The sequence below is a fragment of the Pelophylax lessonae genome (genome assembly GCF_965119305.1).
Source record: "Pelophylax lessonae genome assembly, chromosome: 7".
Taxonomy (NCBI): domain Eukaryota; kingdom Metazoa; phylum Chordata; class Amphibia; order Anura; family Ranidae; genus Pelophylax; species Pelophylax lessonae.
Genome location: NC_138774.1, coordinates 76,853,337 through 76,878,968, shown reverse-complemented (window position 1 = coordinate 76,878,968; position 25,632 = coordinate 76,853,337). Strand labels below are relative to the sequence as shown.

At 47.6% G+C, this 25,632-nt stretch overlaps 1 protein-coding gene across 1 annotated transcript in view; it reads right to left on the bottom strand.

Moving 5' to 3' along the window:
* Positions 1-251: 251 nt before the first annotated feature.
* Positions 252-25,632, bottom strand: part of FAM98C (family with sequence similarity 98 member C) — a gene marked incomplete at its 3' end in the record, with an annotated part of 38,728 nt that continues 13,347 nt past the window's right edge. The window contains exons 3-8 of the mRNA XM_082262642.1: positions 24,029-24,163; positions 23,329-23,507; positions 22,275-22,346; positions 8,701-8,817; positions 1,592-1,759; positions 252-392 (exon numbers count right to left, since the gene is read on the bottom strand). Coding sequence (XP_082118768.1) covers positions 252-392; positions 1,592-1,759; positions 8,701-8,817; positions 22,275-22,346; positions 23,329-23,507; positions 24,029-24,163 — 812 coding nt within the window. The remainder of the gene's footprint in view (positions 393-1,591; positions 1,760-8,700; positions 8,818-22,274; positions 22,347-23,328; positions 23,508-24,028; positions 24,164-25,632) is intronic.

Genomic DNA, 25,632 nt, shown 5'->3' with positions numbered 1-25,632 from the left:
CCCAAGTAAAAAAAAAAAAAAAAAATTATATCAAATCAGGAGTCTAACTAGTTGCTAGTTGAACCCCAAAAAATCCTTTGTTTTGACAACTCTAAGATTCCACATCTGGAACTGCTTTGATAGATATTACCTGCTTAGCAGGTAGAAACCATGCAAAAAGCCACTACCTGGCTCCATTAAAAAGTCCATACCAATCCCCCCCCCTCAAATATAATGTTGTCAGACAGCAGACCACCAAGTTTATCTGCCATTCAGTTCTTTCTTCGCTTGTTTCTCTTGCCCCACTTCTGATGTCCACCTCCTCCCTCCCTTCTTTCTCCCCAAGAAGGCATAGGAGGCTCGATTTCATTGGGTCTTCCTCCTCGATCAGGCACAGTGCCTGTCATAAGTACCTATTATCAGGGGGAAAAAAAAAAACACCTGAAAAATGATGCAAATACATTTAGGGTTCATTAAAATACATTTAAAAATGTTAGTTTTGCTTGTAAAACAGCTCCAGAGCCCCTAAACATCTAGGGACCACTACTATAGGAGGAGAACAGCAGCCTGTTACAATAGGATAAACCACTGCTCAACTGAAAGCTGTAGATCTACAAAATCGGCATGGTTTACCCTCCCTGCAGCCTGCAAAGCTACAAAAGCTAAAGGTCTAACCCAGCTTAAAGTGGTTGTTAAAAAAAAAAAAAAAAAAAAAAAATGGTGAATCATGCATTAAAGCACAATATACAGCACAGTGCTTGTGCAGTGTTATTTGTCCCATTCTATGCTGTAAAAGTATCTGTTTGATTCTGCCTGTTTGTGTCCCCCCCCCCCCCCCCAAATGTGCTGACCACGGTAATCATGGCTGCTGATCCATGATGCAGTGGTCAATTTATGTGCCTCCGTCACCCCACTGTCTCTCCCTCTCCCTGCCTGTCAGTGATGCCGATCTGCTCACTGCTCCTCCAGTGTAAAGTCACTGTGCATAGTAACTAGAATCCCCTCTGTTATAGCATGCTATATTGCAGTGTTTGCATTTTTTTTTTTTTTAATTATGCAGCTCAATACCTCATTTCACAGTGCTGATGTGCAGTCATGTGACCACCCGCCACACTCCTCTTCTCCTCCTGGCTGATGTCAGAGGGGAACCTCAGCCCCTCCCACTGTAGCCCGCAGATTGGGAGAAGGAGAGCGGCACAATGAAATAAGTTATTAAGCTGCATATAAAAAAAAAAAAAAAAACACACCCACACCACACATACACTGTGCGATACAGCTAGCTATAACAGAGGGGATTCTAGTAATTATGCACCGTGACTTTAAGTGAGTTGGTATCGGACCACTGCAGTTTCTACACAGAATGCAAACTGCTAACATAAAGCAGACTGCCACAATAGTATAAAGCCAAAAACATTACTCCCCCTCTTGCAATCTACATTCTAACAACCAAAGAATTCAGCCACAAAAAAAAAAAAAAAAAAAAAAAGAAGTGCAGGCTACACACATTTTTACATTAGCCCACCAAATCTGCTACAGATGGAGCTGACCTGTTAAGGTGGATTTGCACAAAAAACATTCCCATGCTTGGATATTGATCAGCTTTAAAGGTTACCTTCTGGATGGAGCAGCGGGTTTTTTGGCACAAAGCGGCATTGCAAGTATGGACAATGCGAGAATAATCTTCACGTGCTGCCAAAAGGTGGGGGATTGTGATAAAAGATTCTGTGACAAGAGCCTTTCTGATAGGCCAGAAGACATCGTTCATAGAGGCTCCTTGTACCTGTATCAAGCCATACAGACATAGCATTAGCAACCCAAGCAGTATCTTGCTGCAGTAGGTTATTACAAGACTTGTAGCCTGCCTCTTTCATTGCAAGACAGAAAGAAAGCAGCACAAAGACAACAAACATAAAACCCTTTAAAGTTTACCTGAACTCAAAAGTGAAGATGTGCTAGGTTATAGGGAACATCAAGAAGTGTTAATTGTGCACAAGCACCTTGGGGGGGGGGGGTCGAGTACCTTTTGCTTGAATTTCTCCTGAAAAAGGTCAGTGCACTTCCCGGTATGAGACAGTGCTTAGCCATTGCTGAGCCTACAGCATCATATCCCAATCTATGCAGTGTGAAATATAAAGGCACTGCTACCTCCAATTGCTACTCTAATTGCTAGTCTCAGGAGATTTGATAATGTCACTACTGTACAGCTCACTGTTCTTCTTGCTGGAGGGGGATCTGACATGGAGGAAGCAGAGCCCTGCCTTCACACAGGAACAGTACAGAACAAGACAAGGTAAGTAATGGGGTAAGTTCAGCTGCAGGGAGACCACAGGCAATACTGGCAACTAGTTCTTTGCCCTCCGTCTGCTTCTTTTTTGGGGGCACAGCTTCCAGAGTTCAATTCCTCTTTAAAAGGAGGAGGGAAAAAAATATTTTATATATATATATATATATATATATATATATAACGGAATTTTTGTAAAATCTTACCGTAAAATTCCTTTCTCTGAGTCCTCCGACAGTCGCCGCCCACTCACAAGTCTTCACCAATGGGTATTGACCTTTGCTCCGCAGGAGTAGCTAGGCAACAAGAATTGTTAATAAAAGCTTTTAGCATAGACACACCCCTAGGGGCTGTCCCCTCAGTCAATACCTCCCTGCACCAGCATTCCCAACTCAGTTTGGTAGCACAGCAGTAAGAGTACACAAAAACCCCAAAAGAGGGGCGGGGGCGGCGACTGTCGGAGGACTCAGAGAAAGGAATTTTACGGTAAGATTTTACAAAAATTCCGTTTTCTCTTACGTCCTCCGACAGTCGCCGCCCACTCACAAGTCTTCACCAATGGGATGTCCCAAAGAAGTGTAGACATGAGGGGGGGGGGGGAGACGTAACCGTAGAAAAGGCAACGCAGTACCCACATCAGAGAAAGGAACCTTACCATAGTAAGAGAACCAACTGGGCAACAGGAAAACGTGCTCAACAGGAGCAACAACCCAGGAAAACAAGCAACCCAGGGGTAAAACACCCCAATAACCAAGGGCCCAAAAAAACAAGGGTCCCTAAGAAACTGCTGCACTGAGAACTTTACGGCCAAAGGAGGCATCAGCCGATGCCTGAACATCCACCTTATAAAACTTTGAGAAGGTGTGAACGGACGACCAAGTCGCCGCCTTACACACCTGGGCCACAGAAGCCTGATGTCGGTAAGCCCAAGACGTACTCAAAGATCTGGTAGAGTGCGCCTTCACAGGGAAGGGAGGAACCTTCCCCTTCAAAGCATAGGCTTGCTCAACGGTCTGTCTGATCCATTTGGCGATGGTCGCAGCCGACGCCGCCATGCCCTTCCGAGGTCCCTCCGGAAGGACAAAGAGGGAATCCGACTTGCGAAAAGATTTAGTGGACGACAGGTAAACCCTGATAGCCCGGACAACATCCAAGGAATGCAAAGCCACCTCCTTCGGATGCTTAGGCTTCGCGAGGGGCGAAGGCAAGACAATGTCTTCATTAAGGTGAAACTCCGAGATCCTTTTCGGAAGAAAGGATGGGTTAGGTCGCAAGACCACCTTATCCTTGTGAAGCACCAAGTAGGGAGAGCTGCAGGACAAAGCCGCCAGCTCCGACACCCTGCGAGCCGAAGTGATCGCCACCAAAAAGGCAACCTTTTTGGACAATAGAGACAACGAGATCTCCCTGATCTTTTCAAAGGGAGCCTGTTGTAACACGGACAGAACTAAGTTCAAGTCCCATGGAGGCAAAGGTTCCCTCCTAGGAGGGACCAAATGTCGCACCCCCTGAACAAAGGTGCGAATCAATGAATTAGACGCCACAGGGCGTTGAAAGAGAACGGCCAGCGCAGAAATCTGACCCTTAATCGTGGCCAGCGCCAAACGCTGGTCCACTCCAGTTTGGAGGAAAGCCAACACTCTCGACACCGAGTATGAGCGAGGGGAATACCCCCTGGACTCACACCAGGCAAAATACGCTTTCCAAGTACGGTAGTAAATTTTTCCTGAAGAGGCTTTTCTAGCCTTGATCAAAGTGGGAATGACCTTTAGGGGAGAGACCCCTATCCTTCAGGACCTGGCTTTCAACAGCCAGGCCGTTAAAGCCAGCGACTGTAAAGCAGGATGGAATATCGGCCCTTGAGACAGAAGGTCTTCCCGAAGCGGCAGGCGCCACGGAGCGTCGACTGCCAGATTGACGAGGTCTGCGTACCAAGACCGGCGAGGCCAGTCTGGCGCCACCAGAATCACCGAACGCGGTTCCGAGGCCAACCTGCGAAGGAGCCTGGACAGTAGTTGAATCAGGGGAAAGGCATACATCAGACGATACCGATGCCAGGGCGTCACTAACGCGTCCGCCCGAGGATCGCGCGTCCTTGCCACGAACCTTTCCACCTTGTTGTTTAGACGAGACGCGAACAGGTCCACATCCGGGGAACCCCACTTCGCGCACAACATCTGGAAGACATCCGGGTGAAGGGACCATTCTCCCTGGTCCAGGGTCTGGCGACTCAGATAGTCCGCCTGCCAGTTCTCCACCCCCGGTATGTGAACTGCCGTTATCGCCGGGACGTGCGTCTCGGCCCAAGACAGAATGTCGGCCACTTCTCGAGCCGCCCGGGCACTCCTGGTGCCCCCTTGATAGTTGATATAGGCCACCGCGGTGGCATTGTCCGTCTGAACCCGAACTGGACGGCCCCGAAGCCAGTCCATCCATCGCAGAAGACAAAGCTTTATCGCCCTCAATTCCAGAATGTTGATCGGAAGGGAGGACTCCTCCTCCGACCAAGTTCCCTGGGCGGACAGAACGCCCAGAACACCACCCCAGCCCGACAGGCTGGCATCCGTGGTGATCACCGTCCATATTAATGGACGAAAAGACTTGCCCCCCGACACCGCCGGGGACTGGAGCCACCACAGAAGACCCCTTCTGGTGCTTTGGCTCAACGAGATCCGCAGATCCAGGGATTGCGGCCGCCCGTCCCACTCGGCAAGAATCTCCGCTTGGAGACCCCGCGTGTGAAACTGGGCAAAGGGTATCGCCTCGAAAGCCGAGACCATTAAACCTAGACATCTCATGCATGTCTGGAGAGACGAGTGCCGGTTGACCCTGAGGGACCTGACCTCGTCCTGAAGTGTCCGGAGCTTGTCTTCCGGTAGGAAGACCTTCGCTTGAACAGAATCCAGAATCATTCCCAGGTAGGGAAGACGAACCGAAAGGACACAGAGTCGACTTCGGAATGTTTATGGTCCAACCGAACTCCTGCAGTGTCCGCATCGTGGTGGACAGGTCGGTCACCAGGCTCTGACTGGCATTTGACCTTATCAGGATATCGTCCAGATACCCCAAGACAGCAATGCCCTGTGCTCGTAACAGGGCCAGAACCGGCGCCAGCACCTTGGTAACAACCCACGGAGCCGAAGCGAGACCGAAAGGCAACGCCACAAATTGGTAGTGATCCTCCGCAATGGCAAATCGAAGGTACCTCTGGTGACCCTCGAAAATGGGGATGTGTAGGTACGCATCCTTCAGATCGATGGAGGCCATGAACTCCCCCGGACTCAGGGCAGCCACCACTGAGCGCAGGGATTCCATGCGGAACTTGCGAACCCGCACAAAGCGGTTCAGAGCTTTCAAGTCCAGAATCGGACGCACCTTGCCCTCCTTTCTGGGCACAGTGAACAGATTGGAGTAAAATCCCCGAAATCTGTCCCGATGAGGCACCGGAACAACCACCCCTTGGGCCCGCACCGCCAGGTGCAGATCCTGCAAGCGCTCCGGAGACAGCTGAAGATTTGAGGGAAAAAAATCTGCCCGCCGGCCGAGAGAGAAATTCGATCTTGTAACCAGATCAAACGATTTCCTGAACCCACCTGTCCCGAATGTGGGTCAGCCAAGGTTGCAGGAAACCGCGCAGACGTCCCCCCACCCCAGAAACGGGTGAGGGCGCCCCTTCAGGCAGAATTGGCGTGGGAAGTCGAACCGGACTGGCCGGACTTCTGCTTACCCGCCCACGGCTTCTTCTGGGAGCCTTGGCCTTTGAAGGGCTTGCCCTTGGATTGCGACCGAAAGGCACGAAAGGACCCCTGAGAGGGCCTAAACGAGGAATTCCGTTTACCACGGAAGGACTTATGCTTGTGAGACTGGGGTAAGAGAGTACTCTTGCCCCCCGTAACTCCTTTAATCAGAGTATCCAAAGCCTCTCCAAAAAGGCGAGATCCCACGTAGGGAAAATCCGCCAGCGTCTTGCGAGAAGATTGGTCGACCGACCAACTTTTCAGCCATATCAGACGACGGTTCAGTATCGCCACGCTGGACAGGCGCGCAGCCAAGGGAGCTAAATTCAAGTCCGCATCACACAAGTACATGACACCTTGATGGATTTGATCCACCATAGCCAACGTGGTAGGCGGAGCTGAATCAGCCACCAGGGTGCGCCTGAGCACCTTCGTCCAATCTGCAACAGCCTGGGCCGCCATAATGGAAGCAAAAATAGGCTTCAGCATAGAACCAGCAACCATATAGGCATGACGGGCAAGAGACTCCAGCCTCCTGTCCGTAGGGTCCCGGAAAACCGGGGTATCCTCAGAAGGAACCGCAGTAGCTTTGTTTAAAACGGCTACCGCGTGATCCACCTGAGGCGCCACACACCAACGCTCGTCGGTGGAGGGTGCAAACGGATAAAGCAGTTTAAACTTATTCGGCACAGTAAAGGGTTTCTTTAAATTGCACCACTGCTCATTAACAGTATGATGAAATTCTGCAGGGCAGGGAAAAACCTGCGCTGATTTGCGGGTTCTCTGCATTCCAAAGGAGGACACCCTAGCAGGAGGAGTAGGCTCATCCTCTAGGTGCAGTGTCTCCTTGATAGAAGTAATCAGCTCATCCATGAGTGCAAGCTCTTCAGGCGAGCCAGGGGGAGAAACATCAACCCCCTCCACCTCTGCCTCCCCCTCGGACCCCATAAGGTCCAAAGATGAGCGAGACCCCGAGAAGGGTACGCCAGCCACAGAAGCCACATTGCCCTCTGAATCAGAGGAAATGGATAACCTGGCCCTTTTTGCGGATCGATCAGCCATCAGCGTCTGCACCTGAGAAACCAAGGACGCCACCAGCGCGGCCAGATCAGCCCCCTCGGGGGGTGCAGCAGCCCCCTGGTCCCCCACCAGGGCGGGGGGAAACTTGCTATCCTGAGAATCCATGCCCCAGCAATGAAAGGAAAAAAAGGTACTGGCCCTTTAACACCACGGCGAGCGCAGCCCACCGTACACAACTGCATGCACCGATCCCGCAGGGATAGAGGACACTGAGCAAGGAATGACAGGACAAAGAAGGTAAAAACCTGGAGAGAGCACAAACAGGCTGCTGCCACCGATCGCTGTTCCCAGAGAAAGAGGAAGTGATGCAATAGCTGGCTGACTGATATAGCCTATGAAGGCTCCGCCAAAATGGCCGCTCGGCTGAGGGATGTGGCTACAGGAAAATGGCGCCGACATGTGCTCGAACTAGCGCTGCCCGCCAAAATGGCGGCGAATGGCGCCAAAACACGGCGCTGTACAGGGACAGGGCCGGCCACAGCATATATGCAAAAAAATGGCGGATCGCAGCAGCAGCCGCCGCACAACACATGTCTGTACCTATATCTGCACCCAGAGCAGAACTCACAGCAGAGCAGGACGGCCCCCCCTCGCAGCCCACAGGCAATGCATCCATACAGGGATCTGACAGGGAGCCCGCATTTACACAGACATGGGGGTTCTACACAGCCACAGACTGACACCCACACAGAAGGTCCCCACACAGAAGGTGCTTACCGTACCGGATGGCGTGGGGAGCCGTCTCCAGCGACAAACCGCTATCAAGGAAGACAGGGAGTGCCGCAGCCAGGACGCTTGTGGACTGCAGCCATAGACCGCAGCATGGCGTCCAGTGAGGTAGCCACCTCACAGGCAGCATCCCTGCAGCGAACAGGGATGGGTCGTTCAATGTGCCAGGGCAAACCTAAGCTGAACGCTCGATGGCAGGCTGGGGATCCATCTGGCACTCAGCCCTGAGATCCAGGGAGGCCAGTCCGAGACCCAGCTCCGCATGATCATCTTCATCCGAAGATCCCTAAACTAAAGCTGACAAAATAACAGCTAGTTAAAGAAAAGAAAAATACTTTGAAAATAAAATCAAAAAGGGTAGAAGGCTGAGACTGAAGCCCCAGCCCAGGAAAGCCTGCTACTCCTAAGCTAGGCAAGATCAAACTGAGTTGGGAATGCTGGTGCAGGGAGGTATTGACTGAGGGGACAGCCCCTAGGGGTGTGTCTATGCTAAAAGCTTTTGTTATTAACAATTCTTGTTGCCTAGCTACTCCTGCGGAGCAAAGGTCAATACCCATTGGTGAAGACTTGTGAGATGGCGGCGACTGTCGGAGGACGTAAGAGAAATATATATTTATGTACCGGTTTGCTGCTCAGCCAAATGCCACTTTATTGATCAAATTCTCAGATTCTCTGGAGTCTGCTGGAAAGCCAAAACCTAGGAGGTCCGTGGAAGGAACCAGAGAGCACCGCAATGACCAAAGTGATCAACAGCCCAAAATGTTGGTTTCCCAGCAGACTTCAGGAAAAAATTCCTGAACCAAAATGCAACACTGCTCTGTGGTGAGGGAAGCAGGGAGCAGCTTTATTTTATTTGTAGTTAAACAGATGTTGCTTTACATGATGACCTCTGACCTTCGCTCTTTCAGACCAGTGAAACGATTGCACAGTGACATCAAATCTTGTGATCAGCATCCTCATTCTACACTCATACTCTTTTAGCATAGCCCAGTGTAGTTCTTGCAGCATCTCCTGTGGAAAGATTAGAATTGTATTACTCAAACTCATGCAATAGGAGAGAAGTATGCACCATGCAAGAAAATATGGAGCAGCTGCCAAAAAAAAAAAAAAAAAAAGAAATCTAGCATGGTTAGTGCATAGTGGTTCGTTTCGAGAGTACATAGCACCATCAAATTTAAAAAAACAGAGGTCTCAGTTGCATACATTCACAGATAAATTTGGAAACTGCATACCATTTCAAAGAGGGCCTTAATGCAATGGATTTAAAATGTTCCACAAAGCAGTGTAACTGAAGTGGACAAGAAAAGCACCATCCACAGACACTGTAATGTATCTGGCAAGGCCATGCACGAAACAGACGCACCCCTTTAGGTTAATAAAAACCCTACTACACAGCCCCATTTACATCTCTGCAGGTTACACTGACTGGAACAGTCAGGGTCACTTGAGCCAGTTTCAGCCAATAATGCATCATGGAAAGTAGCAGCAGAGACAGGAGATCTGTCCATCTCCAACGCTGCAGAAGTGTGCTTAAAAGGGTAACTCCACTTTCGGGGGGGGGCATTGGGGTAAATCGCAAACATTATTATTATTAAAAATACATAAGACTGACACATCATATTGTAATTGAAGGTTATTAACAGTCTGAGTCATTACCCGAGAACTCCCTTTCTAGGAATTCTCCAGGACGGTCACATAAGAGATCGGTTTAAAAAAGGCCGCCCACCGACCGCCCCTCAGTTGTAAAAAGATGGACCTGGACAGCAAAGACTAACAAACAGCCTGATATATCTAGTTAATTTCCCATTCGTAAGGCTGGGGGTCCACAGTCCTGGAGGATTCCTGGAAAGGGAGTTCTCAGGTAATAACTCAGACTTTCCCCAAGTCATCCTCTAGGACAGTCACATGAGACCCCAAAGATGCATACCTAGGGTGGGACTACCGCTTGCAGGACCTTACCAAACGGTCAGATCAATCCTCTAGTGTCTCATGAAAGTGGAGTCACTGGACCGACCAGGTGGCTGCTCTGCAAATTTGCTCGATGGATGCCCCAGCCTTTTCCGCCCAGGAAGTAGCTACAGAGCGAGTGGAGTGTGCCTTCACATCTGGATGACTGGTCTGGATTTGGGTTAAATAGGCTGTTTCTATCGCCATCTTGATCCATCCTGTCTATAGAACTTTTAGATGCCAATTTTCTCTTGTGAGTGCCTCCGAAAAATATGAAGAGGTTGGGACACATTCCTGAGGTGTTTAGTGACCTCGAAATAATGTAGGACACACCTCCAGACATCCAGTGTAGCAAAAACCTCTTTTCCCTGGTTAGAAGGGCTCTGGCAAAAAGATGGTAGTACCAATTCTTGTGATCGATGAAATGCCGATGCGACTTTAGGGAGGAATAGAGGGTCTGTTTTGAGTACCAGCTTATCTGGGAAGATCGTGAGGAATGGTTCTTTTATAGACAGGGCTTGTAGCTCACTTACACGCCTGGCCGATGTGATGGCAACCAGTAATGCTACCTTAAGGGTGAGGTGTTTAAGGAATGCTTCCACAAAAGGGTCTCTGGTGAGGGCCTTGAGAACCAAACGAGAGATCCCAGGGGGCTTCCCTCAGGCACTTGCTGGGACGGGTTCTCTCAATGGATTTGAAAAGTCGTTTGACTAACGGATTATTGTTGATCGGCCTGTCAAAGAATACCGATAGGGCTGCCGCCTGGACCTTGAGGGTACTCGCTTAGAGTCTGGCTTCTACACCCTCCAGGAGAAAGTCTAGAATGGTGCTTATGCTTTGCAGACTTCTATTTTTGATGTACAGATCTTCCACACGTTGCTGTAAATCATCCTGGTTACTGGCTTCCTACTTTGTAGTAGGGTGTCTACCACCTTGGCTGAGAGTCACTTGTCTAGCAGTGTGCGCTGTCCAGGATCCATGCTGACAGTTTCAAGGTTTGGATTTGTGGGCGATAAGCTCCAGATTGTGATAGTAGATCACTCTGGTGCGAAAGGATTTAAGGGTCTTCTTCCTCCATCTTTTTCAGAGGGGTGAACCATGCCCTCTTTGGGCAGTAAGGCACTAGAAGAATCACTCTTATCTCCTCTAGCCGAATCTTCCCGATTGTCCTGGGAACTAGTTGGATAGGTGGAAATGTGTAGGAGAGGTTGAATCGCCAAGGGAACCGCAAGGAGTCGATCCCTAAAGAAACCTTTTCACTATTCAAGGAGAAATAATTCGCTACTTTCTTGTTCTTCACTGTGGCGAAAAGGTCCACTTCTGGGGAACGCCATCTCAGAGTGCTGAGAAGATTTGGTGGTTCAGTTCCTATTCTGTTGGATCCAGTTGTCTGCGACTTAGATCTGTCAGAACGTTGACTCGTTGACTGTCCCCTTGATGTGGACAACTGAAAGGGATAGCAGAGGAGTTTCTGCCCAAGATCGTAGGTCATGAGCCATCTTAATCAGCGATTTTGATCGCGTGCCCCCTTGGTGGTTGATGTACACCACTTTCGTGACATTGTCTGACAATACCTGGATGTGTCTGCCAATCATTTCTTTCTGGAAAGCGAGTAGGGATTCTGGTACTGCTGTGAGCTCCCTTAAGTTGGAGGAAACTTCCGGCCCTGTATAGTTTCAGGCTTCCTGTCTTACCTATGTGGTCTCTCCAACCGAGGGTGCTGGCGTCCGTGGTGACTCTGACCTGGATAGGCGGAAGCCAGAGCCTTCCCTTTGTCAGCGAGTCTTTTGAGCCACCAAGCCAAGGACTTTCTGATAAGAGGGACGGAGATTTCCTCCCCCAGCAAGGTTGTTTTTCCATCTCAATGGCTTAAGAGATGGCACTGTAGTGCTCTCATGTGAAGATGGCCCCATTGAACCACTGGCATGGAAGCCTTCTTGTCATCCTGGTTGCGGTGATCAGCTGTTTTGTCACGTTGGTAAATTTCATAATTTTGTCCTACGGCAAGAAGATCCTTTGGGTCACTGAATCTGTAGTGTAACCCAGAAATACCACCCTCTGGGATGGGATTAGGTTTTGATTTTTTGCGTGTCGATTTTCCAGCCTAGCGAGGTAAGGAATATTTCGGTCGTTTGAAGGTTTGCAACATTTCTTCTTTTGTCTGAGCACAGATTAGAAAGTCGTCCAGATGTGCTACTATCTGGACTCCTTTCAATCTGAGCTCCTGCATGACTTCCGCCGCCAAGATTTTGGGGAATATGGGAGGAGCTGAGGAGATCCCAAAAGGGAGAGCCTGGTACTGGAAGGAGACTGATTTGCCTTTCCGCTCAGATAGCAGACCTCAAAAATTTCTGATGGCTGGGATGGTTCGGGATATGGAGGTAAGCATCCTTCAGATCAAGGGTTGCTAGAAAGGCCACCTCTGGAAGTAAGGATCTCACTGGGAAGATGGTTTTCATCTTGAATTTCTTGTATTGGATCGATCAGTTGAGGCCGTTCAGGTTTAGGATTAGGCGTGTTTTGCCCGAAGGTTTTGCCCTGAGGAAAACTTAGGAGTAGAAACCTGACACTTGCCGAGAAGGATGTAGTTCTATGATCACCCTTTCTTTTAGTTGATCCATGAGAGCTGCCGCCATGGCTTTCCTTTAGGTGTAGTGAATCTGGGAGAGCCGTGACATGGAACCTGGTTGGTGGTTTTGTCATGAATTCCATCCTGTACCCCTCCTTGATTATCTGCAGGATGAAAGGATTTTCACAGAAACTTTGCCATTGATGAAAAAAAAGTGTTGCAATCTCCCTCCCACTTGTAGGCTGGTGTCATTGAGGTTGGTTATTGTTTGGCCCAGAGTTGGGGGAAGAGGACGTTCAATTTCCCCTTGTTTTTGTTAAAAACCTATCTACATTGGGGGGATTTGTCTTTTCCCCTTTTGGTTGAGTTTCTCCTCTAGGGCGACAAAAAAATAAATAAATAAACTTTCGGTTTCTCTTTTCTTCTGGACGGGAATCCTTTTGATTTGACGGCTGATCTGACGGAACAATCTTTGATGAGTAGTTCCCCATCAGAGGTCTTGAGCCAGAGTGCTCTTTTGGCTGCATTAATTAGGCCTGGGGTGCAAGCTGAAAACCTAACAGCTTCCGCAAAAGGCGTCAGCCATATATGCCACTCCCTTTTCTATCAAGAGCAGGGAATCCAGCGCTTCCTCTGTCAGGGACTTTCCCAGGTGACCACAGAGTTGTTAGAGCCAAAATGACACATTCCCGGCTACACAGGTATTGGCCACGTTAGGCTGAAATCCTGCCACCCCTGCCTCGTAAGCCCTCCTTAGCATCACGTCTATTTTCTTATCCAGTGGATCCTTCAGGAGACCCATATCCTCGAAATATAAATCTGATTTCTTAGAAACCCTGGTCAAAGATGCGTCTAATTTAGGGAATTTGGCTGGGATACCCGGGCTTTAGGAAACAAATTGGTTTTCCGGGCATTCCCATTCTTTGTTAATGATTCCTTTAAGAGATTGGTGGACCGAAAAGGACCTGTTTTTGGTCTCCTGCAGAAAAATGGATTTTTGTAAAATCTTACCGTAAAATCCTTTTCTCTTAGCTCATTGACAGACGTAGTCCTCGGTGATTCAACACCCTCAGGTTATGCTGCCCTCTACAGGAGTAGGACTAGACAGGAAAGAAAACGTTCTGGCCACACCCTAGGGGCAGTCCCAGAGGGTATATCCTCTCACTTCCTGCTCTAGCAAATCAGTTATGTCACAAAGCAGTGTTTAGATAATTTAACCCAACCCAACTCAAAAACAGAGGGGCGGGTACTACGTCCGTCAATGAGCTAAGAGAAAAGGATTTTACGGTAAGATTTTACAAAAATCCATTTTTCTCTATCGCTCATTGACAGACGTAGTCCTCGGTGATTCAACACCCTCGGGACGTCCCAAAGCAGTACCACAAATGAGGGGTGGGAAAATGGAAATCAAATCCAATCTAGAAGGCCCGACCGGTGCCAACTAGAAGTTTACAATGCTCATCCTCAATGATGAGACAACAGAAATTTTTCAACAGAAAAAAACCCCCGAGGTAGACCACCGGTCTCCTCAAATTGCGGCCTGCAAAACCTTGCGGCCAAATGAGGCATCCGCCGATGCCATCACGTCAATCTTATAAAATTTTGTAAAGGTATGTACCGACGACCAGGTGGCCGCCTTACATACCTGGACCACTGACGCCTGATGGCGATAGGCCCAGGAAGTACTGAGCGCTCGAGTGAAGTGCGCCCTAACAGGGAACGGAGGATTCCGACCCTTAATAGAATAAGCCTGTACCACCGTCTGACTGATCCATGTAGATATGGTCGCGGCAGACACAGGCAACCCCCTTCAAGGGCTATCCGTGATCACAAAAAGTGAGTCCGTCTTACGAAAACAAGTTCGTAGTAGTCAAGTGTATCCTTCTGAACCCCATCCAAGGAGTGTAATGCAAACTCCCAAGGAGATGGCTAGTCTTAGGACACGGGGAAGGTAACAATACTTTTATTCAGATGAAAAACTCTGAAAACCACTTTAGGAAGGATGGATTCGGAAGAAGAACCACCTTATCCCTATGAACCACCAGATATGGGGAACGACAAGATAATGCGGCCAGTTCTGACACCCTGCGTGCAGAAGTAATGGCCACCAAGAAGGCCACCTTCTGGGATAATGTAAGCAAGGGAATCTCCCTAATATCTTCAAAGAGAAGTTTCTGAAGAACCGACCACACTAAATTAAGATCCCAGGCGGTAAGGGTGTGCGCACTGGCGGAGCCAGATGTCGCACCCCCTGGATGAAATTCCGCACCAAGGAATGATTAGCCAAAGGTTTCTTGAAAGAAGCTTGCTAACGCCGAAAACCTGACCCTTGATCGTGCTCAAGGATAGTTTCTGCTCAACCCCTTGTTGCAGACAGACCAAAATGCGGGTCACCGAATAGGTATGTGGGGGAAATCCAATAGATTCACACCATGCAATATAAGACTTCCATGTGCTGGAAGTCGCTTTCCTTGCTTTAACTGGAGGTAGGAATAACTGAAGCTGACACTCCCTTGTCCTTCAGTACCTGGGTCTCAATGGCCAGGCCATTAAGCCAGCGACTGTAAAGCAAGATGGAAGATCGGTCCCTGAGACCGCAAATCCTCCCTGAGAGGAAGTCTCCAAGGAGCATCCGCGACTAGCCTCACCAAGTCGGCGTACCAGGCTCGACGAGGTCAGTCCGGAATTTCCAGAATAACTGGAATTCCCTCCACCTCTATCCTGCGAAGAAGTTCCCGCAGCAACTTGAGAGGATGGAAGGCATGCCGTAGCGGATACTGCCCCCACGGGGCGATCAGCGTTTCTGCTGCGTCTGCTAGAGGATCGCGGCGCAAGCTACAAACCTCCGCACCTTCCTGTTAAGCCAAGGTGCCAACAGATCCACATCCGGGATGTCCCAATGAAGGGACAGCTAGTGAAAAACCTCTGGATGAAGAGGCCATATGCGATTGGATCCGAATCGGGCTGCTCTAGAGCTGCTCGATCCAGTAAATCAGACAAAATCTGATCGCTCTCAGTTCCGATACCCTTATTGGTAATCTGGATACTATCGGGAGAAATGACTTCCCCTGGTTGAGCATCGGAGACTTCCTGGTCCGCTCGCTCAACCGGATCCGATTGTCCAGGGAATCGGAATTCTGATTCCATTAAAAAAGAATCTCCTTCAGGAGAATTCGGGTATGAGACTGGGTATACGGTACTGCCTCTAAGAAGGCCACCATCAGTCCCAGCCAATTGACGGACAGCAACATCCGAATCGTTGACTGAACCTTCTGGAGTTTCTCCGCAAGGAGAAACTCTCTTGCCCAGGATGTATCCAACCTTAGGCCCAGATAGTTCAGTCTCCTGGTGGGAACCAGGGATGATCTTTGGGAAAGCGAAAAACCGCTGATGTCCTGCGATGATGGGGATATAAAGATAGGCCTCCTAAATGTCTATGGACGCCAGGAAATCCCCCTGATGCAGGGAGGCCACCACTGTACGGATGGACTGTATTTCTTCCTAAGTCCAGATTTGGACGCACCTTGCCCTCTTTCCTGGGCATTGTGAATAGGTTCGAATAGAACCCCTGAAACCGTTCAATGTTAGAAGGGAAGAATCGCACAGGTGGAAGTGATCGAAACTCGATCCTGTGTCCTCCAGAAACCGGTGAAGACATCCCCCCCACCCCAGAGATGGGTAGGGGCGCATCAGGCTGTATCTTCAGGCTTGGCTGAGCCGGACTTTTTGTTTAGCCGACCAGCGCCCTTTGAAACCCCTCTAAAGGGGCTTTGGAGGGTTTCGCCTTATCGCCCGCCCTCGCGGAACAAACAACTCTTTATGAGCAGAAAAGGAAGGTCCTCGTTAGTTACGAGGTCCTTTTATCCTAACAGTCTGTGGCAAGACAGTAGGTGGTACCGTCTATCCTATAAAGAGGAATTCCTCAAACGGATAGCACCTAGCCATGCGTTTGGAAATAACAGGGGTTCGTTTCAAAACGACCCCATTTGGGTAAAGGAAAATCCTTCGCCCTTTTGGTAGGCTAACAAGTACCAAAAGGAATCTCAGTCTCAGCTACCTCTGCCGGTGTAACCTCAAGACTAAAGGTTTCCCGGACGGACACAACTAGTGCATCCACCACTCTTGTGCTATGGCGGAGGCAGAAACGTGCTCCTCACTGCTGAGGAGATATTACCTGAGACAACAGCCCCTGAAGTAACTGATAAACAATAGGGGTAGGCGGGGGTTGCTTCTTGACCCCCGTCCCTGACAGGCCACCTCCACCCGGGATACCAAAGACTCCAAAACTGCCGATAATGCATTAAAAACAAGTGGGGTACTGGAGGGTCCTGCGGCCACCTTGAGGGGATCAGGTGGGGATACCTATGCGGCAGGGTCAATGATTATACAAGACACTTGCCAGCGACAAAAAATGACAAAGTAAAAAACATTTTTTTTTGTGTCCCCCAGTTGCAACAGCGCCCCTCAGTGTTACCTGCCTTTTTGGACCCGAGAGAGACCCCAAGGCTCATCCCTGATGCACAGAAGTTTTCATCAGCTTGCTCAGTGCTTGTCTTGTTACAGACAGGAAGTCTTTGGCCCTATTTCCTGGGTAAAGGAGGCGGCTCCGCCCCTTAACACGCCTGCCGGCGCCTCCCCCTGGCTCCATGAGGTGTTTGAGTCACCTCAAACATGGCCGCCCCCATGCTGGAGACACGAGGCTACACCAAAATGGCGGCCTCGTGCGAACTACCAGACAATGGCGGCGGCCTGCACAGAATAGCGGCATGTCTGCAGAAGGATCTCGGCCTCACAACCCTTCACCCTCATGGTGGTCAGCGGTACCGGACCCTGGCGGGCCGTATGCGGTCCGTGGCCGTCGGGAGGCATCTGCTTAGCTGGAGGAATGATCTGGAATGCAGTATACATGTATAGACATCGCCCTGTGGCTTCTGACAGGTAGGATACCTTATACTATCACAGTAAAGTTCTAGTACTGCCACTGACTACAATCATTTTCACATTTTTACAATTAGATTGTCAGCTCCCAAACCAAGCCTCCTGGCTTCTTGTACACAAAAATCACACTCAATTAGGGGGATCTGTGACATGTTATAGGATGGAGGGGAACCCATCCTTACCATTACAGAGAGGGGCCCGCGTTCACCACAAGACCCGTCAGGGGGAAAATACTACTCACCATACCGGAACCAGGCGGGCGCCAACTCCTGACAGTACCCCTCTCCACCGAGGTAGGAGGGCTGTCGACCAATATGGACGCCGTGACTCATGGTCTTTGGCGTTTCAGCGAGACGTTTAACTTGCAGGGTCAGTCCCCGTCCAGTGGGACTATGTCGCGGCCGACCCAGCGCGGAGCTATGGCCTGCAAGCGCTCGTAGGCTGAACTGGGGTGACCACTGGATCTCAACATCCAGCCCATCGCCCAGTTCAGCTTTCTTGCTTGAAGATCTCACAGGAACACTGGAGAAAAAAAGTTGTCTAAAAAAATCTTTTCTAAGAAAAAAATCCTGCCAGGACCGAAGATCCCAGCAAGGTATCTAGGTCCTTACTCCTAACTAGACAGAAAAAAACTGATTTGCTAGAGCAGGAAGTGAGAGGATATACCCTCTGGGACTGCCCCTAGGGTGTGGCCAGAACGTTTTCTTTCCTGTCTAGTCCTACTCCTGTAGAGGGCAGCATAACCCGAGGGTGTTGAATCACCGAGGACTACGTCTGTCAATGAGCGATAGAGAAATCTATATAACCAGTCACGAACAGAATCAGTGGTCTGAACTTCCAGTATATCCTCTTATGTAGATAACCTTAAGGAATGCATCCGTTTCTTCTGCTGGAAACAGGTATTTAGGTATCTTTTGGGGCTCTGCCCAGCCTAGTTGCAATCTGAATCAGAGCCATCTTGAAGTGAGCTACCCTTCTTCAGAGATGCAGGGTCAGAGGAGGTCAACTGCGGCCGAGGAACGGCTGGAGATTTCAGAATCTTTTCTCTCGGTGTGCACTCCTCGGGTTAGCGGACGATGTTGATGGCTGATCCCCACTCTTGATTTCACTAATGGATGCCTGAAGGGATTTTAAAGTGGATGTTCCTTCGTTCTTGAAATCTAGGAAGTCTTTTGTCAATGGCTTAGTCTCCTTGTTGATAATCTTTTTTATGCATCTATGGCATAACAGCTTGTCGGTATCCGGGGGAATTTTTTATTTTGTCGGCCGCCTCTGCAGCTTCCTGGGTTTTGGACTGGGAGAAAGAAGGAGAAAAAAGAAAAAAAAAAAAAAAAAAGAAGAAACAAACACACAGAGGAGGGTTCCATAAGACCCATGTCACGCATGGAAGGCACCCTCCCCATGCAGGAATGGCAAGGGGAAAATGAGCAGAAGGAAGGGGGAACCCTGTGGAGGCCACAGAGCTCTCCCCGGGTATCCTCCAACCCTCCCCCAAAAGTGCCTGGAACTCGCCAGTTGGATACAGGCAGAGGGATGAGGTAAAAAAAAATAACAAACTGGGGATGAAGGTCATCTTCAGTGCTCATGCTTGCAAGACAGGAAACACAAGAATGGAGGGGCAGTCGGTGGGCGGCCTTTTACACCTATCGCTGCTTGTTTCCTGCCGGAGGAGCCTATCTCTCACGTGACTGTCCTGGAGGATGACTTGGGTTATTAAAAAATGACCTTTCCTTTTTAATCTGCAGCCATTGTAATTTTCTGGAAATGCAATGCAGTATGGCTACCTGGAGGTGTTCTGTACATAGAATGTGTACTGACAACCCCCCAGAAACATAATTTTCTCCTTGTGTGTTCTCATCCGATTCCCCCCATAGAGAACAGCGGGGACCTGACAGCTCTGTCTCTGCACACAGCACGGAGACAGAGCTTCCATCCGAAAAAAACAAAAATTGTGGGAGTGGCCCAAAATGGAGCACTCCCACGGAAAACCAACTAAGGATACTCGAGCAAAAAATATAATGTAAAAAGTTAAATTTTATTAAGGCACTTATGCCTGTAAGAATACGAAAATAGGACTCAATACAAGGCAATGGAGGAACACACTGCTTAGACACTTGTTAAAAAACATACAATAAAAAGTGGCATGAAACACATGTAAAGAATGGGACTGGAGCGTGTCAAATCGTTAATGAGAAAGAAAACCAATGGATTATCTGGAGTAGTGGATACACCTAAATGAGAAAATAACAATCAGATAATGGTTCCAATAACTCGTGTATGACCTAACATACCACCAGACATGTATCGAACATGTGGTCGGTACACTTGCCAGGTGGTATGTAATGACCTCTATGGATGCATCCGATAGCACAGTAAATGAACGTACTCCTATGTAAATTAATGAGAATCAATGGCTCACTAGTGCTTAATGAACCTCACGGTGTGTCCATGCAGGTGTATGTATGAGGCACAAGGAAGTCCTGCAGTCCTCTCAAAGGGAAGGAATAAGCTTCACTGCAAAAAAAGGGACAAAGGGTAGGTCTCAAGGAGTTGATGGAGGGGTGTGCTACTCGGCTGCTGGAGTCCAGTAGAGCTCCGGATCCGCTGCTGCATGTACCAATTAAGTGACGATGTCCTCATGCAAAAAACTGAGGTACAGCCAATATGGGGAAATGTTCCACTGGTATAACAGTAAAGGCAGCTTTACCTGCAGATGTTGTGAGGGTATGCGGTCCGGCTGTGCTCTAGATGGGATCCATGGAGGTATAGAGCTCCGTCCCAGTCCTGTTGTACTGTGCAGACCGGTCCGCTGTCTTCTCCGGAGCGGCGTTCAACCCGGTTATCGGCTACCACGGCATAGAGGATCCAGTTGCTTCCTGGTATGAGTGAAAGACGTCACTTCCGGTAGGTACGATCCGCCGGGTGCCTAGTAAGGGGAACAGCCGCTGACAGTAGCCAAAGAGATGGCGAGCAATATGGACTATGCTGCACAGGGGGACACAGTGTAAGATGCCACAACGCCAACGCTGACGCGTTTCACCGACGGTGCTCGTCGGTGAAACGCGTCAGCGTTGGCGTTGTGGCATCTTACACTGTGTCCCCCTGTGCAGCATAGTCCATATTGCTCGCCATCTCTTTGGCTACTGTCAGCGGCTGTTCCCCTTACTAGGCACCCGGCGGATCGTACCTACCGGAAGTGACGTCTTTCACTCATACCAGGAAGCAACTGGATCCTCTATGCCGTGGTAGCCGATAACCGGGTTGAACGCCGCTCCGGAGAAGACAGCGGACCGGTCTGCACAGTACAACAGGACTGGGACGGAGCTCTATACCTCCATGGATCCCATCTAGAGCACAGCCGGACCGCATACCCTCACAACATCTGCAGGTAAAGCTGCCTTTACTGTTATACCAGTGGAACATTTCCCCATATTGGCTGTACCTCAGTTTTTTGCATGAGGACATCGTCACTTAATTGGTACATGCAGCAGCGGATCCGGAGCTCTACTGGACTCCAGCAGCCGAGTAGCACACCCCTCCATCAACTCCTTGAGACCTACCCTTTGTCCCTTTTTTTGCAGTGAAGCTTATTCCTTCCCTTTGAGAGGACTGCAGGACTTCCTTGTGCCTCATACATACACCTGCATGGACACACCGTGAGGTTCATTAAGCACTAGTGAGCCATTGATTCTCATTAATTTACATAGGAGTACGTTCATTTACTGTGCTATCGGATGCATCCATAGAGGTCATTACATACCACCTGGCAAGTGTACCGACCACATGTTCGATACATGTCTGGTGGTATGTTAGGTCATACACGAGTTATTGGAACCATTATCTGATTGTTATTTTCTCATTTAGGTGTATCCACTACTCCAGATAATCCATTGGTTTTCTTTCTCATTAACGATTTGACACGCTCCAGTCCCATTCTTTACATGTGTTTCATGCCACTTTTTATTGTATGTTTTTTAACAAGTGTCTAAGCAGTGTGTTCCTCCATTGCCTTGTATTGAGTCCTATTTTCGTATTCTTACAGGCATAAGTGCCTTAATAAAATTTAACTTTTTACATTATATTTTTTGCTCGAGTATCCTTAGTTGGTTTTCCGTGGGAGTGCTCCATTTTGGGCCACTCCCACAATTTTTGTTTTTTTCGTATCTGTATACTCACCCAACGGTTACTCCATGCTTTTTTCTCTAGCCTTCTAATTGTGTTATCATACACAATTGTGTAGCTAGACATAATATCTGCTTCGGCATCTCTGAGGCCCATAACGGATTACCACATACCCGATTATTTTTGTACAGAGCTTCCATCCGCCTGCTCAGCGGGGGATCGACGGGATCGATCCCCCGCTGAGAAAAACGGAGTCCGCCGACGGACTCCAAGTGTGAAAGGGGCCTTAGACCCACTAAGCACAGAGGAACAAACCGTGATTTCTTCTGAATACCAAAAAGGTAGGAATCTGCAACAAAGTTTGTTAAAATCCTTGCAATGTACATATAGCACCTAGAGGGGAATGTTTTTTTTCTCTCAACAAAAAAGTGGAGTTATGCTTTAAACTGGTCAAACAGATTTTTTATAATAATCCTGAGGGTTGAACAAAAGAAATCTAACAGATTCCACCACCTGTGCTAAACAAAGCAGATGGACACATTTTCCCTGCTGGGAAATTGTATTTGGATCCAGAGGCTGTCAAGAATACATGAACAGTGGCTGCATCTGAGAAAAATGCATGTGGTGCTCAGGCGACAATATTCACCTGACTCCTTTGACAAAAGTGGGATTATTAAAATCGACTTTTGTTGAACCGGGTGGGGCAGAGAGGGCCACCGGTGGCTTAAATTTCATCTAATTCAGCATGAGTTAGCCATAATTCAAGCTTTGTATGGCAGCCTTTACGGTGTTTCAGCCAGGACTGCTTAACTTACATTTGTACTTTAATCAAAATATTAATACTGGAGCTGAAAAGGTCGTTGTAGAAAAATACAATTTGCTTTTTCCTTACCCACTGTTCTGGTCGTAACTCTGTTTTCAACAAAGGAGGAGACATAGGTACAACTGTACAAAGAGCAGTTATCTAAAAAGAGAAAGAAAAAAAAAGTACATTTTTTAAAATGTTTATTCTTCTTGAAGGAAAGAAATTATTCTGTTGTACACAGAAACTATACTGCAACAGTCAAGGTTTTCTAAATACAGTTTAGTAACCCAACACCTGACCAGTTCTTTGGATGATAACCCATTCCTTTCCCCTGTTTGTACACATACCACTTATTTTTTAAATTACTTTTTATTTCAAAGAAAATCTAATTCTCCTCATAGCAACTAAGCAGATGCTTGCTGATATTTCTCACCACAGACAAGAAAATTTGTTGCAATGATTTTTTTCCTTTTTACACTTGATTGGAAGTGTACTCTTCTGTCCGTCGCTTTAGGAAAGATGACACGTTCCATAAAAAAACAAAACAAAAACACAGTGGGCCTTATATCTGATCTATTAGTACAGACAACATTTTTATATCATGTTCGAATTAGTCCCAATACGTTGCATAGACTGTAGTATGTGCCAGAAGTTTTGATGTACAGCTGGACGGTGGAGCGGAAAAAAATAATTTTCATGTCTCCGATTACAAATTATTCATTAAGTCACCATATACTAACTGTCCATTTAGTCTTGTCATTCCCCCAGCCCTGCTAGCCTGTTGAAATTCCAACTCCTGCACAAAAAATGACTCTTAAATCTGAAACTGCTGCATGCAAATTGGATAAATTACAGATTTGAGGTGGAGCTAAAAACCAATGGTTCTATAGTCGAATTCAGGGGTCTTCAAACTATGGCCCTCCAGTTGTTCAGGAATTACAATTCCCATCATTCCTAGTCATGTCTGTGAAAGTCAGAGTTTTGCAATGCCTCATGGGACATGTAGTACTGCAACAGCTGGAGGGCCGTAGTTTGGAGATCTCTGCTCCAATTGGTCATGGAGCCATAAAGGAATCAGTTGCTTGGTTCTGTCCACAAACACTTACAAAAGGTTATTATGTTTTATGCATTATACAACTACCTTGTCCTCCAATTGCTCAATTAAAGGAGCCACTGGGACCTTTGGAGAAATCTCTGGTAACTCTAAAGCTTTTCTGATCAGCTCTAGCTCGTACAGGACTTGTTGATCTGTAGGCTCAGAACTGGGAATGCTGTGGAGACTTAGGATTCTTGCTGCTTCAAGCTCTGTGCTTAGGAAAACTGAGGAAAAACAGAGGGAGTTTACATCTTTAAAATTACTTAAAAGGTTTAGTAAAGGCTATTTTTAAAATTCCCTTCCCCATCCTGCAATCCATCATACATACCCTGTATATAATAAATAAAAAAAAAAAAAAAAAAAAAAGTCTGTACTTATCTTTTTTAAAAGTAGAACTAAAAAGGCAAAACTTTTTTTTTTTCGTTTTGGATAGAGACACCCGTCAGTTTTTATTGCTGTCTGTGTCCTCAGATTTACCCTCTCTATTTGTCCGGTTTACCATTATCATTGAAACCGGAATTTCATGCAAAGGAAGTCCACAATTCTTTTGCAACTGTAGAAAATTTGCATTGAGAAATGGTAAAAAAAAATTCACCAAGTCAAAGTCAGAGATTGGTGGGCAGTTTAGCAGAAGTGGGCATTACGTATAAAAGTGCAAAACCAGCTTTTCATGTCAAAGGTGTATGTACTTTAGGGCAAAGAACCATCTTAAAAAATACAAATTCTAAACAATAGCCATTCTTACTTAGAAGTTGCAGGCAATTTGAGGGGCTGTAAAGCCTGGATGTAACATTTCCAGTGGTCAGGGATGAGTATGGACAGTGGAGCTCGTTCATCACACCACTAATTTCCAGCTGAAATGTTTCCGCATCAGCCGGGCCTGGGGAGGTAATGGACTGTATTAGAGAGAGAAGAAAAAAGAAAACCCTGTGAATTCACTGTCCCATCCTGAGAGAATAATCCCATACACAGGATTTGTGTACCTAGAACTCCATGCTTTAAATAAATAAATTAAATAAATGCACTTTAGTTACATTTCTTCAAGAACCATATTGTCATCACAACATTACCTTATGATGTAACTGGTTAATACACTGCCTGGCCAAAAAAAAATAAAAAAAGTCACACAACTCGAATATTTTGTTGGCGGATTACGGCACGCATTTGCTGTGGCATTGTTTCGACAAGCTATTGCAATTTCACAAGATTTATTTCCGTCCAGTGTTGCATTGATTTTTCACCAAGATCTTGTATTGATGACGGGAGAGTCGGACCACTGAGCAAAGCCTTCTCCAGCACATCCCAAAGATTCTCAATGGGGTTATGTTCTGGACTCTGTGGTGGCCAATCCATGTGTGAAAAAGATGTCTCATGCTCCCTGAACCACTCTTTCACAATTTGAGCCTGATGAATCCTGGCATTGTCATCTTGGAATATGCCCGTGCCATCAGGAAAGAAAAAATCCATTGATGGAATAACCTGGTCATTCAGTATATTCAGGTAGTCAGCTGACATTCTTTGGGCACATGCAGTAACTATCCAATAGGATAGTTACTGTATGCTTAGTTAGTTGCTTAGTCAATTCCAGGTGGCAACTTTTTTTTTGGCCAGGCAGTATATATGCAGTTTTTTTTTTTTTTGGTTTACTTCACATGCCATTATCATTTTTGGACGCTCCTGCTTTTTAAACTGATCTTCATGTTTCGATTAAAGGATAAGTATAATTTTTAAAATAAAAAAATGTGCATTTACTTTTTTTTTTTTTTTAAAGGGGTGTCAAACGCAATTTCATCACGGGCCACATTAACATTAGTTGCCCTGTAGGACTATATAAAAGTTATCTAGAGCTTTTTTTTCCTTCAGAGAATAGGTGCAGGAACTTAGCCACACTCCTCTGCCGACCCACATCAAACGATGGGGGTGGCCAAATTGCAGTAGTAACAGTGGGAGGATCTTAAAAGGGCAATAAATAACAGGAGTGTGTTATGCGTGGAGTTCAGGGATGTACAGAATGCAGTGTTCAAAGGTTCCCTATGCACAGAGTGCAGAGTTCACGGCTGCGCAAAAAATGCAGGGTTGAGAATTGCACTACAGAGTGCAGGGTTTAGGGTTGTGCTATGCACAGTGCGCAGGGTTCCGCCACCTCTGGTTGAAAAAAAAAAAAAGCGCTGAGTGCGAGGGCCACATGAAATGGCCTGGCGGGCAGAGTCGGCCCACGGCCTTGCGTTTCATACGTGCTGTAAAGCATTGCACCAGCGATCAGCAGTTCGCTGGTGCCATGCAGGTCTCCTGCAGATCTGTCAGTATCTGTGTGCCCACATCCCATACAGGCAAGCAGATACACTGACA